At 40.2% G+C, this 18,776-nt stretch overlaps 1 protein-coding gene across 10 annotated transcripts in view; it reads right to left on the reverse strand.

Moving 5' to 3' along the window:
• Positions 1–567: 567 nt before the first annotated feature.
• Positions 568–18,776, reverse strand: part of myo6.S (myosin VI S homeolog) — a 146,310-nt gene continuing 128,101 nt past the window's right edge. For 7 of the 10 annotated variants that reach the window (XM_018265481.2, XM_041564666.1, XM_018265487.2 and 4 more), the window contains 3 exons: positions 18,096–18,122; positions 5,371–5,589; positions 568–4,016 (listed from right to left, as the gene is read on the reverse strand). In XM_018265481.2, the coding sequence (XP_018120970.1) occupies positions 3,817–4,016; positions 5,371–5,589; positions 18,096–18,122 (446 nt within the window). In that variant the 3' untranslated portion in view covers positions 568–3,816. The remainder of the gene's footprint in view (positions 4,017–5,370; positions 5,590–18,095; positions 18,123–18,776) is intronic. The other 3 variants (XM_018265488.2, XM_018265485.2, XM_018265482.2) reach the window with 1 other exon arrangement.

Here is an 18,776-nt window from a genome sequence, read left to right on the forward strand (position 1 = left end):
AGATATGCACGGCCACCAGAACCAATAAGGTGCAGGACAGAAGAAAGAGAACTCAGAAGGTATGAGGTGCTGTACACAAGACACCTTAATGCAGATGTGCACTTTAATTACACATACATTTTCAGAGGTTTTAGTTGACATTTAAGTCCAAATGTATAGGTCAACTAGGTCAGCTGCTACTTACAAGATCACTTTGTGGACAAGTCACCATGTTCTGTCACAACATTTTTAGGGAAAGCAGCTGTGAGAAGGCTTTGCATCCTGTGATGAATGAGCCCCTATATCTAAAGGCTTATATTTTAAACCATTTATATTTTTATGTGCAAGACCTTAAGATGTTTTACCCAGCACAGCACCGTCCATGCATAAGAACAGCATTCAGTGCCGCTTTAATAAGCAGACATAACAGAAAAGTATATCTTCTCTAAACATTCAGGCACATTCCCCTGCTTATTCAAGCAAAGAACAAAGGTGAAAAGTTGTATTCTTTCCGACTCGTTCCATTATCACTTTGCAATTAGTTTTCCGGCACTATGCAAGGCTTCATTCTAACTACCATGACACCTCTGCGAGGAATGTGTTTATTTTCTAACAATACAGTACACTTTATAAGAGATCATTTCAGGTTAAACATAAATAAAAAATTTACAGCTGAAATCAAGTTTTAAAAACCAATCTCGACTACAATTTATATTATTTAGGAGATGACACAAACAAAAACGTTCCACACAAATTAATTCATTTCATATAGTCGTAGTAGGTGAATTTTACCAAATGAAAGCCACTGCCATTTTATTCCTGAGCAATGTCAATGGCCCAGTAAGTCTGACAAATTCTAAGGTTGTGCTTGTTAATGTCCCACTGCTTACATACTTGTTCTTGGTCCTGTCACAGATCCCCTGCACTAAGGACATGGCTCTCCAGGAAATGGTAACATTCCCAGACGGTTAATGGAAACCTTAAGGAGCTGCTTTGATGCAAGCACCAACATCTAATAAACCGATCCAACTTTTTTAAGAGTTTGCTTGAAAGCAAGTCAGTATGTACAGATGCGTATATACGTATATAATAGTTTAAGATTTTAATAGTTAAATCGGGTTGAAAAAACACAAAGTCCATCGAGTTCAACCCCTCCAATTGAAAACCCAGCATCCATACACACACCCCTCCCTACTTTCACATAAATTCTATATACCCATACCTATACTAACTATAGAGTTTAGTATCACAATAGCCTTTGATATTATGTCTATCCAAGCCATTTTTAAAGATACTTTACACAAATCTAGATCTTTATTGTTAAACATGTAAACCAGTGCACTCCCTCCTACATTGTTGACATTATCAATAAGTAACATTTGTACACTGACGTCCAGGGTGCACTAGTTTAGATGTGGTGAACACAAGTTAAAGTGCATTGCATTTATTCCTTAAAGGACATGTAAACCACCCACAAAAAAATGTTAGCGAACAGCCTCTTTGAAATCTTTAAATATGTGCCACACCGGTTATTCAAAGGTTAATAGTCAGGTTGCAGCATCCACTTAATCACTTAGGATTCCTTTTATCCTCTAGCTCTAACCTACTCCCTCCTTTGGGAATTTGCTTTGGCTGTTGGCTACTGGGCATGCTCAGTTCTTTCTCAGCTCAGATTACTAAACAGATAGGATTGCTGGTTTCCATAGAAACTTTCTTTCTCCTCTCCTGAGCTCATCTTAACCAATACAGTGCTAAATTCAAGCAAGACTTTCCATCAAAGTAGGTTGTCTCTATGTAAGCATGCATTCTTGCTTGCATGAACTTTAAATGCCATTGATGATGTGCCAGAGGGATGAGTAAATTATCTTTCCTCTTTTGCTGAGAAGAAAACACCCATAAACTATGATAGATAGTAAAAAAAATGTTGTGTGGTTTAAAAAATTTCACACAGTCTCGCAGCAAAAAAATGCCTATTGACTTCAATGTGTTTGGCGACTTTTTTGCGAATTTAGGACGAAACGGGTCAAATTCGCCAATCACTAGTCACAGGCAAAAATGCCCGCTGCTGAAAGCTTTTTAGGAAAATGTGATGGTGCTGGTGAAAAAAGGGGAACAAAGCAGTTCAAAAGATGCTGTTCTGGTGGGGGGAGATGTGCCCAACTTATATATTTGGCAGGAAAATGTAGGGTTTACATGTCCTTTATGTTTCCAGCTGTAAGTAACATTCTACTGTAAACATGTTATCAGTGTTGCATTCAATGCCAACCTAATTAAAACACATCTGGTTCTGAGGATTTCAGTCAGTTAAATAATCTCAAGTTTTTGTAAAATTCATAATAACAAGTGTGATGTTATAACAAGAGATGACTGTGGAACCATAATGTAAGGGAGAAAGCCGGCCTTTGAGAAAATGGCATTCAGAGAAGACTCAGCACCAATGTCTAAAAGAAACCCCTTCAATTATATTTTCCTCACAGACACCTGGTTGTACAATTTCTTTTAAGGAGCATATAAATGAAGGAAAACATTGGGCTATAACAAATTCATGTACCCATAGGGCGCTGACTATCACAAATCTTTTCTGGATATGTATTTGGGCTTTGATTTAGATGACTGAAGATTTTATAAACCATTTCAGATAACCAAAAAAGACTTCAACCTATTGTAAGTTAGCATTGCCTCCTTTCTGAGGCTCACAATTTGGTGGGGAAGGTGATGTCAATGGGGCGGCAGTGATGTCAAAGGGTGGTGCATCATGGGGTGGAGCCATGATATGGCGATCATAGATTGGCTGATTGCCATGTCAATCAAGGTGATCCTCACCGGTTTTCCATATTTGGAAACTGGGCAGTCCTTCTGAAAACCAGACTGTCTGAGGTCAAAACTGGACGGGTGGCAACACTATTTTGAGTCATTTATTTCAAGAAAACTTTAGGGATAACCATTGCTCCATCTAGCTCCATCAGTTAAAGGTACACAGCACTTTGTAAACATTGTACAGCAAAAGAACAGTTTAAGACTGTGCATACATTAACCCTAATGTATGTACTGTAAATATACTTTTCTTTTTATGGGACAATGTACAATTGACATCTATTGAGTCAGGAATGTTGGTAGACCTCACTCTTATTAATGGTACAAGTGGCAACTCTTGAAATAACAAGTATTTGTCAGTATCTCACCATAAGATGCTTGGAATCTTTTCATTGCCTGAGCATTTGAGAATAAAACAATATTCATGTAGTTAAGCATCATATCCAAGCATTTCAAAGAAACTAACTTCCACGGCAAATAAAAAATATGTTTGCTCCATCTAGCAGTTATTCAGAGGTTATTATTGGCTGCTGTGCAGTTAGAGAGCAGATAGAGAGCAAACAATAAAACGGTTGTTGTTATGGGTTACTAGACTAGAAGGGACATATGACATGTTTAAATATCACTGTCTTGCAGTATTAACCAGAAGGCACTCTCAGAAAACAGGTACAGTAGCATGGAAAGTGCATCATGGTTTAGTGTTGTTTTGAATATAGTTTGCCTCCCGTTTCACACTAAACAATGACATTATATATAAGGCCTCAATTTCAAATGCAACATAAATATATATACTGGACTAAAAAAAAAAGTGCCTGCAAGGACCACTTCACTATTAAACTACTACTACTACATCAAAATAAAACATCTAAAATACAAATTAATGAAGCCCCACAATTAATGAAACCTGTTCACTTTATAATAAAACTCTCTATTTCAAGATCATTCAATGTTAGCTGCTCTTGCAGACGCCTGATTCCCTTCTTGTCAGCTGCAAGATAGTAACGAATATCCATTTATGGAGAACTATTTCAGTCGATTTTGCAGCATTGCTGTAGCGTATGTTGGCCGTGCTTGACTACTTTCAACCGCGTTGCTCAGGTACTGAATTCCTCCACAGCGCTCCCAAATCTCTTCAAATTGTCGAGGTAAAATCTCAGCTCCCCTTTTTCTTGTTAACCCAGTTTCTTCAAGATTCAGTTCACACATCTCCATGTCATCCTTCCCTAGAAGCAATATAACCTTGCATTACTGAACTATACTCCAGATCTGCTTTGTGTGATGCAAACAAAATTATGTGTAGGGTGAAATATCAGAGAGCTCACTTTCTGCACATGTAGCAAACTTTTTGGATTTGTTGTTTATTTATTAAACAGTTCATTTAAGGGATTGTTCACCTTTAAATGAACGTTCAGTATGATGTAGAGAGTGATATTCTGAGAAAATGTGCCAGTGGTTTTCATTTTTTATTATTTATGGATATTAAGCTTTTTATTCGGCAGCTCTCCAGTTTGCAATTTGAGCGATTTGGTTGTTATGGTTCAACCACTGATTTGAATAAGAGACTGGAATATGAATAAGAAAGGCCTGAATAGAAAAATGAGTAATGAAAAGTAGCAATAAAAATACATTTTAAGCTCCTGAGAGCATTTGTCTTGTGATGAGGTCAGTGACCCCTATTTGAAAGAATTAGCAAATAATTAAAATTTAAAAGAAGACAAAATGAAGGCCAATTGAAAAATTGCTTAGAATTAGCTATTTCATAACATACTAAAAGTTAATCTAAAAGGTGAACCACTCCATTAAAGGAATGTCAGTGTAAAAATAAAAACTGGGTAAATAAATAGGCTGTGCTAAATAGAACATGTTTCTAATATAGTTAGATAAAAATGTAATGTATAAAGGCTGGAGTGACTGGATGTCTTACATAATAGCCAGAACACTACTTCCTGCTTTTCAGCTCTCTTGGTTTCTACTGATTGGTTACCAGGCAGTGACCAATCAGTGACTTGGGGGAGGGCCACATGGGTCATAACTGTTGCTTTTGAATCTGAGATAAATACTGAGGATCAATTGCAAACTCACTGAACAGATATGTACCATGTGGACCCCCTTCAAGTCGCAGACTAACTCAGAGTTAGAGAGCTGAAAAGCAGGAAGTAGTGTTCTGGCTATTATGTTAGACATCCAGTCACTCCAGCCTTTATACATTGCATTTTTGGCTATCTATATTAGAAACATTTTTTATTTTGCACAGCCTTTCTATTTACCCATTTTTTATCTTTACACTGAACTGTTCCTTTAAGTCAGGTTTTACTTAGAACGAATGAAAACCTGTAAAAGAACGATGACAACCCGCTATAGTTTGTCCAAAAATAAAACCAGAGCTTAAAATATTTTTGAGAAAATGTTCAAGTATTAGAATTTGTAAGGTGAAAAAACAAAAAAAGAATAAATAAAATCTAAGCCAAATGTAACAAACACTAACGGGATGATGTATAGATGTTCCTTAAGGAATAAAAACTATACATGAGAAATGAAGCTTGTATACTGGTATGTTTGTACACATATGATACTTACCAGCAACTAGCAAAATTGGAGGTTTGTCTGGATGAAGTTCCATCTGCCGAGCTATCCAGGTACCATCGAAATGCGCGTACCACCACCCTTTCTTCTTGTTCTGTGGATCCTTGTATTGGTCAGCAGGACGGATGAAAGGAATACGGAAATACCGCTGCTGCCTGTTCATTTCAATCTCCTGTTGCCTAGCAGGAAGTTGTACTACCGGGTTCTGCTGGGCTATTACAAGAAGAAATAAAAATACATGAATTTATAGAATAAATAATGACAGTAAAAAAGAAAATTCCTTCTATCAAGTTTTAAATTTTTCAAGAGATTTCCATTTGTTAGGGTGAAACACAAGCACACTCACTGAAACCTAAAATATTCAGATAGCTACTTGAGAGAAGTAACATAATCTCCATACAAATTGGTAGTTAAATTATGGCTCTGACCTGCACTTTCCTATCGTGTCTATATTATTTCCTTCAGCAGAGACTACTGCATAATATAAAACACATAAGGTAGTGCAGCTCATTTCTTATACTTTAACTACAGTAATATAGTTCACAATTATGCCTCTAAGAATGGATTTCTTACTTAGTAAAAGGAAACGTGTATAGAGACTATCTTTACTTAAAGAGATGGGTTTTGGTATCAGATTCTCTGCCTGTTCATCCATTTACAATTGACAGGAAAGAAGTGCAGGCTCTTGAATTAGGAGACACAGGTTAATAGGTTAATAAGGAAATTGTTCCTTAAATGTTACATTAGATAAAAGGCATTTTAAATGCACTTGTCTATTTAATTTATCCCTCATCTAATATGTAGCATGCTGGAGCCAACTCTTACAGGCGTTTACACAGTGAACTTCAGTTTCTTGGTGGGACAAGGCAGGAATGTTAAGACGAATCGATAACCTCTTTATTGTCAAACAAAAAGTGAAACCCCCACTTAGATCAGAGGAGGATATAGGAAGAACTTCTATCTTCTATCCATCAAGTCTTGGAATACCGCATTGCAAAGTAATTGGCGTCTTACAAGAACTTGTTATCCTTCATGGAGTCTTCTAACAATGGGGCAAATTCACTAAAGGGCAAATAGCCTGTGAAAGCTTCGCCATACTTTGCGCCACTTCTCCAGCTGTTAAATCTATACCACTACACTAATTCACTAAAATGTGAAGTTGCGTCTCGGCAGCCGAAAGCTGGCGAATTTCTGTAGCGTAAATTCAACAGTGCGAGCATTTCATAGCGAACTTTCGCTAACGTTCATTTCTGCCCAGTGAAACTTTATTAGTACACTTACGCTTAGGTCAATTTAAATAGGGAGGGTACATATAGGTTGTATGGACATCTTTATTAGAGATGTTGATGCAAATGCTTGAAATGGCCACTTATTATTACAAATATCCAAGGAAGCAAAATAAAGACAAAAGAGATCCTCTAATGCCCTAGGCCTAGACATGAGCCCACCCTTAAACAAATGTGGCATGCCCCTCAATTTTAAAATTGATAAAATATGATAAAATGCCAGCGTTTTTTTTAATCATTTTTATGAGACTTCCTCATACAGAATATGAGATCACTGACATAAGATTGAGAAGAATGTAGCGTCATCCTATTAGTTCACCAGGTCTAAGGTGGCAAACAGGCACGTTTCAGGGGCTGCTACCGCCTGAGGCAGCAGCCCCAATGCCGCCCCTCCTCCTGCTCCGCTCTTCTAACTACCAGCGTCGGAGCGGGTGGAGGGGCCGCATCGCTAGTGCAGTGAGCGCTATTGCGCTCGCTGCGCTAGAATAGCCGAATTTCCATTTTAAAAAACGGAAATTCGGCTCTTAAAGTTACCAGAGGCGGCTTTTTGCCGCCCCTGGTAACTGGCCGCTCCATGCCGCCTGAGGCAAGATTCTCACCTTGCCTCATGGCCGGAGCGGCCCTGGTGGCAAAGGAAACTCTGGTGAAAGGGGTAATGTAATGGAAAAGTCACATTTTAGTGACTGCAGATTGCAGAGTAATGATCGTGAAAATTTGCCTGGCGATAGGGCGCAAAACTTTGTTAGCAATGAACTCTTTTGCTAGCGAATTCTCCTCTAGGCCTGTTAGTAAATTGGCGATGTTCCTGCAGATGGGATTTCTGGTGAATTTTCGCTAGCGACTGCCACTTCGCCCTTTAGTAAATCTGCCCCAGAGTTGGAAAACTGGGAAAATACAGCCACGATAATGGCTTTAGAACTGGCTTGATCCTTCATTTTCGTTTTTTCCCCTAACATTCTAGTATAGTTTCAGTCAGAATATATCCAGCAATTAATTAATATAATTAATATGATGTATATTGAAGGCAGAATGTCTACTTACTTAGCTAAATTACTATAGGAAGATTTTTGCAAAAATGGGCCGTCCCCCCCTACCCCATGTCTCTTTTCATTAGCGTCTTTGACTATATAGCCTGTTAGTTTTTTTGAATTCAGGTGTGGTTTATTGAACTCAATATATAAGACATACAATGCAAGAGAACACATTGTCACATTTGGTTACACATAGAAAATAAAAGTCTTGTACAAAGGCACATTCAGAGGTAACAGCGAATCCACACAGTAAACATGGCATCACAGCAAGTACATAGAATGCATATCAGTAAAATCCACTAGTCATGTACCCAATCCAGCCATTGAACCCAGATCTTATCAAACTTCTTAGAGCTACCCCTTTTTTTATAAATCAAGGCCTCTAAACTGCATAGAGATTTAACCTCCTGCCTCCAGTGCACTGAGGAAGGAGGAAGGGCATCTTTCCACTTCCTCGTGATGAGCTTCCTAGCCAAGAACAAACATTCTTTCACAAACAGTGCTTGCAAGAAAGTAAAGGTATCATTAAGGCCTATGCCAAAGAAGCAGGTTTTCACTGAACGTGGGATACTGGTTTCCATAATTGCATCAAGAGAATCAAGGATCTCAGACCAGTACTTAGCAAGAACCGGACAGTCCCATATCATATGGGTGAGAGAGGCATCCGAAACCTGGCACCTGGGGCATTCCGAGGATGAGTCAGGAAAGATTCGGTGCAATTTAGCTGGATAGTAGTATGCCCTATGTATTAGGTATAATTGTATCATTCTATCTCTATAGTTGACGGAAACCGTAAGAGGAGAGGCCACCAACTCATCCCACTCCTCATCCTCAAGCACCCCAACTTCACACTCCCATTTAGCCTTCAGGGATAGTAGAGGTTTATTAAAATGCACAGTGTGCAGTCCCGAATAAATCTTCGAGATAATGCCCTTTGTGGAGCCCTGTGAAAGGCAGTCCACCCAGCTATAATGAGCTAACTGAATAGGTTGCTGTCTGTTCTGATAGGACAGGCTCTGTTGCAGTTGAGTGTATCTTAACCATTGGTGCGAAGGTAAGCGAAAGTCTTCCTGCAGCTTAGCAAACGGGACCAACTCCCCTTCGTGCCAAACCTCCCCTATGGTAAGGATCCCGCACCTCGCCCAAATAGGATTCTTGCCCAGTCTAGCCACGCCCGGAAACCAAAAGTTTTCCCAGAGTGGTGTCTGGGGAAGAAGTTTATCGATCATGGCAAGTTGAGAAGCCTTCCCCCAAATTGTGCGCATGAAACTCAACACTTGATTTGGGTATTGCAGGGGCCGCGGTTTTTTAATGAGAAGCCACTGAAATGGGGGGAAGGGGCCACCTATTATTAGCCTATGTAGGTGATAGAGAGTCTGATGGAAAGATTCTCCCACCCATACCACTAGCTGTGCTGCCAAGTAGTACAGGAAGACACTTGGGAAGGAAACCCCACCGTGGAACTTGTCCCTAGTAAGTGTGCTTAAACTCAATCGAGGGCGAGTGCCCACCCAAATCAGCCTACGGAAGCTAGAGTCAATTTTGGCAAAGAAGGACTTATTAATCCAAATCGGAGCTTGGAGAAGGATATAAAGCAGTTTAGGGAGAAGGATCATCTTTATGAGCTGTATCCTACCCATTGGGCTTAACATCAAGGATTCCCATACCTTAATTTTCTTTTCTACAATTGACAGCAGAGGCAGAACATTAGAACGATAATATTCAGAGATGGGTAGCTTGACCTCGACTCCCAAGTAAGTAAATTGAGCTACAATTGGAAATGGAGACTGCGGCTGTCCTGCTTGGGTCATTATGCAATCGACTAGGAGTATGTTGGATTTAGCCGCACTATTGACCAATCCCGAAAGGCCCGCGAATGTCGTTATTATCTCAATTAAACAGTGTAGGGACGGCCCCATATCCCCAAGATATATCAAGGTATCATCAGCATAAAGCTGGATCCTCTCCTCCCTATCCCCAAGGCGCCATCCTTGAAAATTAGCATGTATTCTGACTGCTTGAGCAAAGGGCTCCATGGCCAGGGCGAACAGAAGGGGAGACATCGGGCAGCCCTGTCTCGTACCCCTTTCCAGGGGAAACTGTGGTGAGGGTATGCCATTTACTATTAGGGACGCCCTAGGCGAGTAATACATGAGTCTTACCCAAGCTATAAAGGAGGGCCCAAAATTAAATTGCTTCAACACGGACCACATATAGGGCCATTCAACCGTGTCGAACGCCTTCGTGATGTCTAAGACAGCCACAGCCCTCTGGCCGGAGTTGTCATGCTTAGTGGCGAGGTTCAAATAAAGCCGTCTAATATTGAGAGCAGTAGATTTCCCCTGCATAAACCCAGTCTGGTCTGCTGCAATAACAGTGTGTATGACCTTATTAATCCTATTCGCTAGCACTTTAGCTAAAATTTTAATATCAGTTGGGAGAAGAGATATTGGTCTGTACGCATCCAGTTGGGTAGGGTTTTTGCCAGGCTTCAGTAACAAAACTACAGAGGCCTCATATAGGGAAGGAGGGAGGTGTCCCTCTTGAAAAGCATACTGTAGCATTGATAGGAAATAGGGCCCAATATGCTCTTTAAACCTTTTGTAAAATTCAATGGGGAGGCCGTCAGGACCAGGTGCCTTCCGGCAGGGAAAGGAGTCTATAGCGTCATACAGTTCTCTCAAGGTGAATGGATCTTCTAACAGGGACTTATCTGCCTGGGATAGCAGTGGCAACCCAAGGCCAGCTAAGAAGTTTTACCTGTCCTCCGCAGATGTAACATTAGTAGATTTATAGACTGCAGTAAAGTAAGAGGTCAATAGGTCTCGAATCTCACTGGGTTCAGTACACCGTAGCCCTTGCTGGCTTACTAGTTCCGTTATTACAGGTGTTGGATTATCAGCTCTGGAGATATAAGCAAGCAGCTTACCTACCCTCTCACCGTGCTCATAGAAGGAAGCCTTAGTGAATAGCAATTTACGTTTAGCCTTAGCGCAGAGATAGGTAGAGTAAGCTGATTGGGCAGACTGGAGGTCCTCGTAGTGCTGTGGAGTAGGGTCAATGACTACAGCTTGTTCACAGTCAGAAACTTTACTAGCTAAGGTCACCTCCTCAATTTTGGACATGCGTTTAACTGCAGTGATTTCACTATGAAAAACCCCTCTCATATAGGCTTTAAAGGTGTCCCATACAACAGACGGATCTGCAGTGTCCCTATTTACCTCAAAAAATTCTCTCATACTACCAATGAGCCCCTCATCATTGTCAATAATCTCCAGCCAAACTGGATTTAAGGCCCACCTCTTCTGTTCACTCGCCTGAGAGTTGTGCCAAGTAGCCATGAGGGGGGCATGATCTGAAATGCCCCGTGGCAGGTATACTACATCCAAAAGTCCAGCTAGGAGCCCTCTCGTCAGGAAAATAAGGTCAATGCGTGATAAGGTGAGGTGTGATGTAGAAAAGCATGAATATTGAAGCTCTGTAGGATGGAGAAGTCTCCAGCCCTCCACTAGACCTAACTCCTCCATTATACTGGCCAAATTGGTAGGAGGCGGAGTGGTTTGTGGAGGCCGCCTATGCAACCTGTCAAGCTGGGGAGACAGGACCGAATTAAAATCCCCAGCGCAAATAATTTGTGCATGCGGGCGAGCAGCAATAAACGGAATAAGATGGTGGAGGCAGTCATCTGAATATGGAGGGGGAATATAGAGGTTAGCTAAGATTAGTTCCTTGGCAGCAATTTGACAGTGAATAAAAACAAATCTACCCCTGGGATCAATTTTAATAGTGTAGGGCCGAAAGCTCACCGATTTTTTAATTAAAATAGACGTGCCTGCTGTATAAGAGGAATAAGTAGAGTGATAACTCCACCCAATCCAGGGTTTCTTAATAGATTTGACCTTATTGCCCATGAGGTGAGTCTCCTGTAGGAACACCAGATCAGGATTACGTTTCCTGATATAATCCAAAGTCAGCCTACGTTTAATTGGGTCATTAAGACCCCTCACATTCCAACTTAGTAAGGAGAGACTCATCGCAAAAATTTGTGAAAGCAGTAAACAGAATATGGGATACGAACCTGCTGTTGAGGACATGGACAAGCCCCAAGAAATATCTGTATAGTAGCAAAGCCTCCAAAGTCTATCACTCCAAATGCGAGATTGAGTCGACTTCGATCTTGCATCATAGCACCTGAATTAACTTCATAATGTAAAACATCCCCCAGAAACTCCCCCCTCCCCTTCCACCCACCCCCAACTTTGGGTAGAATTTGCCCCCCGAACAAAAAAGAAAACATTAGCAGTGCCGCGGGCGGCAGGGTTGCCATACTCTCGTGTAAGGGTTGTGGTGCAACAAACAGCACTTCCCCTTTACCCCTATCTCCAGACCGATCACAAGCATCCGCAGGCAGCGCCATACGTCTTACCACATGTCAGCACCCACAATAGACAATAAAGGTTGAGTCAATGGAAAGTCCATGCAAATCCGACATCCAGATGGTAACTGTCTTATAGGGAACAGTAGATCAAGTATCCGACAGGCAGGTCCATGATGAAACCCTGGAAGAAAAAAAAAAAAAAAAAAAAAAAAAAAAAAACCAAAACTACGGGCATATCCAATCGTTGCACAACTGCTAAGCCACCTAAAAGGGTAACGTCTGCAACACAACTTCCAGGGGCCATAAGAGATGGAACACTAGGAGTCCAGACTCAGGGATACATCCGCAGAACTTCCTAACGCCTGGAGTCCAGCCAGTTATTTAATTCCAACGGAGAGGTGAAAAAGAGTGATTTGCCATCCACTATAACTCTCAGCCTGGCGGGATAAAGCATGGCGTAATCCAGTTTAGCTTCCCGGAGCCGTCGTTTTGCCTCATAGAATTTAGCACGCTGCTTCTGTACCTCGGTCGAAAAGTCAGCGTATATAGAGATATTATGCGCTTGGAATTGTAGTTGACCTTTGGTGCGGGTTAGTCGCAAAATGCTGTCCCTATCCCGGGCGTTCAGGAGCTTGGCTATAAGCGGCCTCGTGGGACCCCCAGGGGGTGCAGGGCGAGAGGGGATTCTATGAGCCCGTTCAATAACAAAAGTGGAAGAGAGGTTAGACTCACCCAATGACGCCTTAAGCCAGAGTTCCAGAAATAGCTCCGGTGCATCACCTTCTGCACGTTCAGGGAATCCCACAAATCTGAGATTGTTCCTGCGCAGACGATTCTCCAGATCATCCGCTTTGCGCTGGCAGTCAGTTAGAGCTTTTTGCACCCCCTGTACATCCCCAACAACAGGCCTCAGTGTATCTTCCACATTACTCACTCTATGTTCCAAGTCACCAGTGCGCTCACGGAGGTTCTGCATGTCCTGTCTAATGATGGACAGATCCACTTTTATTTCCTCCGTTTTAGCAGTGATAATGCTAGTACAGGCCTCCTTAGAGTCCCGGATTTCTTGGAGAATATCTTGGAGGGTCAGCTCCGGTGGAGTTGGAGAGGGAGGCGGGGAGGGAGACTCCCGCAGATTCTGCGATGGTGAATCTCCGCCATTTTGTTGATCCTTGTTCTCCCTCGCATACTTTCCCAACTTGGATGCTGCCTCAGAAGCACGTTTCTGTGCCTTGTTTTGCCCCATAATTGTTCTCTGTGGTAAGGGGTCACACTTGCAGTGTTGAGATTCCGTGATGAAGGCGGTATATCAGCGATATATACAGGATTTTAGGCCTGGAGACCGGAGCGAACTAAAAGTGCGTCAGCTCACATCGGCAGTCGGCCACGCCCCCCTATAGCCTGTTAGTTTAGTTGCAATGTAAACATAGATGTAAACAGGTTCCTTTGGCTTCTGTATGACAAAGCCCTGTCAAATACATCACACCACTGGTAATTATGTTTTATTTTCTTTCTTAAAGGAATACATATGAGAACTCTGTAAAAATAAATGTACTGAGATGACATTCTACTTACTGGGTTGTGACAATAGATACCAGACTGGGCCAAGAACCAGAAAACAGCTACAATAGCTTGGCCTGCTCAAACTAAATACACAAGAGACACTAAAACTCTACAGAGTCACAAGAGACTGTATTTAAATAGGCATCAGTATTAAATAAATACTATGCAAATACTTACTAGGCATCCTTATTCTAAGAAATCGCAGCCTATAAACACTTTCTTGTAATTTTCTAACAAGCAGAAGTTGGACATCTAGATTCTAGACCCAGGTCTCAACAAAACAGCCAAACTTCCTACAGTCCAGTAATACAGCCTCTAAGTATGTAAAAAGTTTTAAAAGCGTCATGACTGCAAAATTTACTAGAAATATTGCCATGTGTATAGTTCATTCTATAGTACTACGAGGAGACATTAAATAAGCCTTTAATCAATTCTGGAGTCTCACTCTTTAAACTGTCTCTAGCACAAGAACATTTCTAAAGAATATTGCTATTCCAATATTCAAGCTAAACAATAGCTTCAATATATTAAAAATACATTGTTTTGAACTCAGAAGTAATGACAGGTGCATGCTGGTAAATTCAATTAATCTTTGCGCAGGTTAATTAAGTCATGGGCCAGCAGCCAATATGGCTCCACAAAAGCTCTAGAAGAGATGAAAGTTACATAATGTAGCCTAGGTTTTATATTTAATTTAGAATAATCCTTTAGTACAGGTGGGCAGCTCTTGAGCTCCACATGAGTAAATTAAAACAGCAAATTATGTCCAGTAGAGAGCTGCAATAGGGGCAGATGAAACAGCAGATAATAGAAATTAATAATAAAGCCTATAAAGTGGATATCCTTGGACAAAACCCAGCCCAAAACAATCCTCTAACAGGCCACCACTACATTAAAATTTACTAGGGATGCACCAAATACAGGATTAGGTTCAGGATTCGGCCTTTTTCAGCAAGATTTGGTTTCAGCCAATTCTTTCTGCCCGGACGAACCGAATCCAAATTGCATATGCAAATTAGAGGTGGGGAGGGAAATCACGTGATTTTTTTTCACAAATCAAGGAAGTAAAAAATGTTTTCTCCTTCCCACCCCTAATTTGCATATGCAAATTAAGATTCAGTTCGGTATTCGGCCGAATCTTTCGCAAAGGTTTCGGGGGCTTAGCAGAATCCAAAATAGTGGATACGGTGCATCCCTAAAAGTTACATTATGTACACTTTTTTTTCCACTAATGGAGATTTTTTTTTTATGTTTTCAAAAATCCAGTAGATTGACATGCCAGGGCAGAACACAATGTAACGCGAGTCACACTGCGCATGAAATGGATCTGTTACAATGAAACCAGAGACGCATTTCACTTAAGAACTCTAGACTTCTTTTGATCTTTTCAGATTTCAACTTTATCGCCAAATAATTCTGACAAGTCTATTTCTAGAACACAATACAGTTGATAAGGCTTGTCAGGCATGTGAGTAAATCCAACTCAATTCAGATTTTTTAAGCATTAAAAAAAAGTGAAAATCTATTAATATAGGTGTGAACGTGCAATCAATAGCCGATTGGGTGCTACAACACAAAGAGGAAGATGAATTTATTGAGTAAATACCCAATTCCAGAAGGTTAGAGAAAAATGATTAAATCAGAAACTATTAACTCCAGAGAGCATTAGTGCAATAATAAGTGTATATATATGTCAAAATACCCGTGTCATCAACAAAGCCCACTCGGAAACCTTTAAATCATAGCATGGCACCAAGTGGATAGATCAAGAGCTGCATAAACTGTACACCTGGGTCATCATTAAAGGGAAACTATCGCAAAAATGAAAATGTAATATAAGCTTCAGCATACTGAAATAAGAAGCTTTTTAAAAACAGTCAATTAAATATTCTGCATTGTTTCTGAAATAATCAAGTTTATATTCACTATTCCTCTCTCAGCATCTGTTTCTCTTCATTGTGTCTTCATGCAGCAGTTGTCAGATAGTCATTGACATTTAGATCCATTTATCTTAAAGGAGAAGGAAAGCTACGGAGGCATTTTATTGCCAATAGATTAGCTGCAATAGTGCAAGCTAGAATGCTATATTTATTCTGTAGAATGTTTTACCATACCTAAGTAAAAAGCTCTAGAAACTCTCTGTTTGTTTAGGATAGGAGCTGCAGTATTAACATGGTGTGACATCACTTCCTGCCTGAGTCTCTCCCTGCTCTGGGCTCAGATTACAGTAGAGAAGGGAGGGGGTGGGGAAGAGGAGCAAACTGAGCATGCTCTTGCCCAGGGCAATGAGGTTTAAGGTGAAGGCAGGAAGTCTGATACAGAAGCCCATGTGTACACAATAGAAGGAAAGAAATGCAGTGTTTCTTTTGACAGGGGACTCAGAGCAGCACTACTTTGGGGGTTTACTGGTATATTTAGATGGACCTTTCTGATAAGGCTTACTTAGTTTTAACCTTTCCTTCTCCTTTATAGGGGGGATTCCATTCCTAGCAGATGTATTAGAGCTCACTAAAATAACTGATTCCAGTACTAACCAAATCTATGAAAATCCTGCATGTAGAGAGACATGATGTCAGGGGATTTTAATAGAGTGAGCTCTAATAAATCTTCTAGGCAAAAGGAGCCCCCCCTATAAGATATATTGGATCTAACTGTCTATAATTATCTGACACCCAACTGCTGCATGAAGACAGAATGAAAAGAAACTGATGCTGAGAGAGGGATAATGAAGATAAACTTCATTATTTAAAAAACTGGCCAGAAATTTTAACGGACTATATTTAGGAAACTTTAGTGTGCTGAAGCTTATTTTAGATTTTTATATTTGAGATAGTCCCCTCACTATGAGAGGGTATCTACAAACTTCAAATTTGTACTAGACTCTGCTGATAAAATACTAGGATTGGAGTGTTTTCTCCCACTTTCACCCAAAGCCCTCCAGCTGTAGCAAAATCAATGGCTATTGACAGCATTTCCATCCACAGAGCTGGAGAGCAACGCCCCATAAACATGCCCATCCACCACTAGAGTTAGAATGCATCCTAAAAAGGCCCTACTGATTCGATTTTCTTTAAAAAAGTAAGAATGTGTGGACATTGCTTAAATAAACCTTCTGTCTGTGTTTTGCACTGGCCAATAATGTCCAACCATACTGTAGTATTTACATGCACACTAGTAAAACTGTAAATACAATTGGATACCGCTTTACTAGACGGTGCATCTCTTGATTGTATGGAAGGATTATCTGGCTGTACAAAGTGGATACAAAGCTCCATTTACTGCACTTGGGGGGGGGGCATTTTTTATCAAAATCCGAAAATGTATTCATTTATAATTTACGGTAAAATAATCAGACTGATTTTTTTCCCCTTATTTATCAATCCATTTTTCTGAAAGTTTCCTGTGCGTGAAAAAACTCGATAAGATCAAGAAACAAAATTGAATCATAAGAATTTATGGGTTTGACGCCCGAAAACTATGATTTTTTTGGGATTTAAAACCACAACATATTCGGATTATTGCAGGAAACCCAAAGCAGATCAGGAAATCTTCGGGACTTTTCCCATTGACTTCTACATGAACTCGACAGGTCTGAGTTGGAGTACTTTTTTATTCAAATTTTTAACACCCTCTGGGTTTAATACATTCTGAAAAAAATCAGATTTTATACTGAAAAAACTTAAAATGTTCAAGTTTTTGGCATTCGGACTTTAACAAATAATCCCCTTAGAGTAAGAATTCTTTTCAGTGAAATAAAAAAAACAATCAAGAATGTTTTGTTGCCAAGCTTCTCTAAGGCTGTTCTTATAAATCATACATGCCTCAGCAATACTGTTTATTCAAGCATGTCACCATGTCACCAGATGCATTTTAATGGCCTTGCATGAAACCAGCTCCAGTAAATCTTTCTGTTCTATTCCTCATGAATGTATGTTTATATATCCAACACCATTTTTCTCTCTCCAGATTATTAAGCTCTTTGCTACAGTTATGTTTCACATGGGGAAAAAGAACTCTAAGCACTCGATTAGTATGAGCTATGTGTCAAGGGATCAGTATAAACGACATCCCTTCTTAGCACCCACCTGACAATACATTACAGCTCCTCATGCAATTGTATGTACAAGCAGTCATATCTGCTTGTCAGAGTTAAATAGTTCAGTAAAAGCACAGCCATCAGTCACCGTCATGATTCCTTATACCCCCCCTTCTAACATACTATAGTGATACAATAGCTGGTACAGATGTTACCCCCTGTATAAAACAGCACTGATCTATGACTTTGCTCAGAACATTTCCAATAATTAGGCCTCTTGGGAAAGACAAATATAGTGAATGTGTTCTGACAGATTTGTTTATGTGTTTTTAACATAACTGTAGCAAAACAGAATGGGTTAGTAGCAGCTCGGACATGATCCCCCACTTCCATTACGTTAGTTCCTTTACCATGTCGGCACTTACGTGTGTTGTTCATGAATGGAGCAAAATCTGAAAACAGACATTGTTGACATTGAAAACATGCATTGCACATGCAGTCAGTTACATGAATTACATATCGATGATCAGGCCTGTTGATGGATTTTGGCCGCTGGGAAATGAAGATGAATAGCTGCCAGCAGAAAAGGTGCAAGCAAGCAATGGTTTCCTTTACGTCACTATATTAGCAAAAAAAATGAGTAAAGATTGATTTTATTTCCAGGGTATCTTATATAAGTATTTAAAAAGATGTTTAATTAACCAGGATAATACATAGCTTGAATAGGTCTGACGGTTGGATCTGAATAACAGCAGTATCTAGCACTTAATTATATGTGACCTTACAGAAGCAATGGAGTACACTTTTATAATGATGTAGATAGAGAAGGGGGAAGAATGGCAGGTTATATGAAGTGAACAGTAAACTGCACAGTCTAGAAGGTGATATTCCTTGTAGAAAAAAGGATAATCAAAGAAAAGGTAATAACATAATATGAAGTTCCTCTATTACAATTTATATATTAGTGTGTGAAGCATCTTAAAAGCTTCTGTAATTCTCACCCCCCCATTTAATGCACGGCTTACTGGTGAGTGGGCTTCCAGCAGACATAAAAGGAGAATAAAGAAATAATGTTGGGCTCTCTGGTGTAATTATAAGAACCCCAT

Source organism: Xenopus laevis, chromosome 5S (genome assembly GCF_017654675.1).
Source record: "Xenopus laevis strain J_2021 chromosome 5S, Xenopus_laevis_v10.1, whole genome shotgun sequence".
Taxonomy (NCBI): Eukaryota; Metazoa; Chordata; class Amphibia; order Anura; family Pipidae; genus Xenopus; species Xenopus laevis.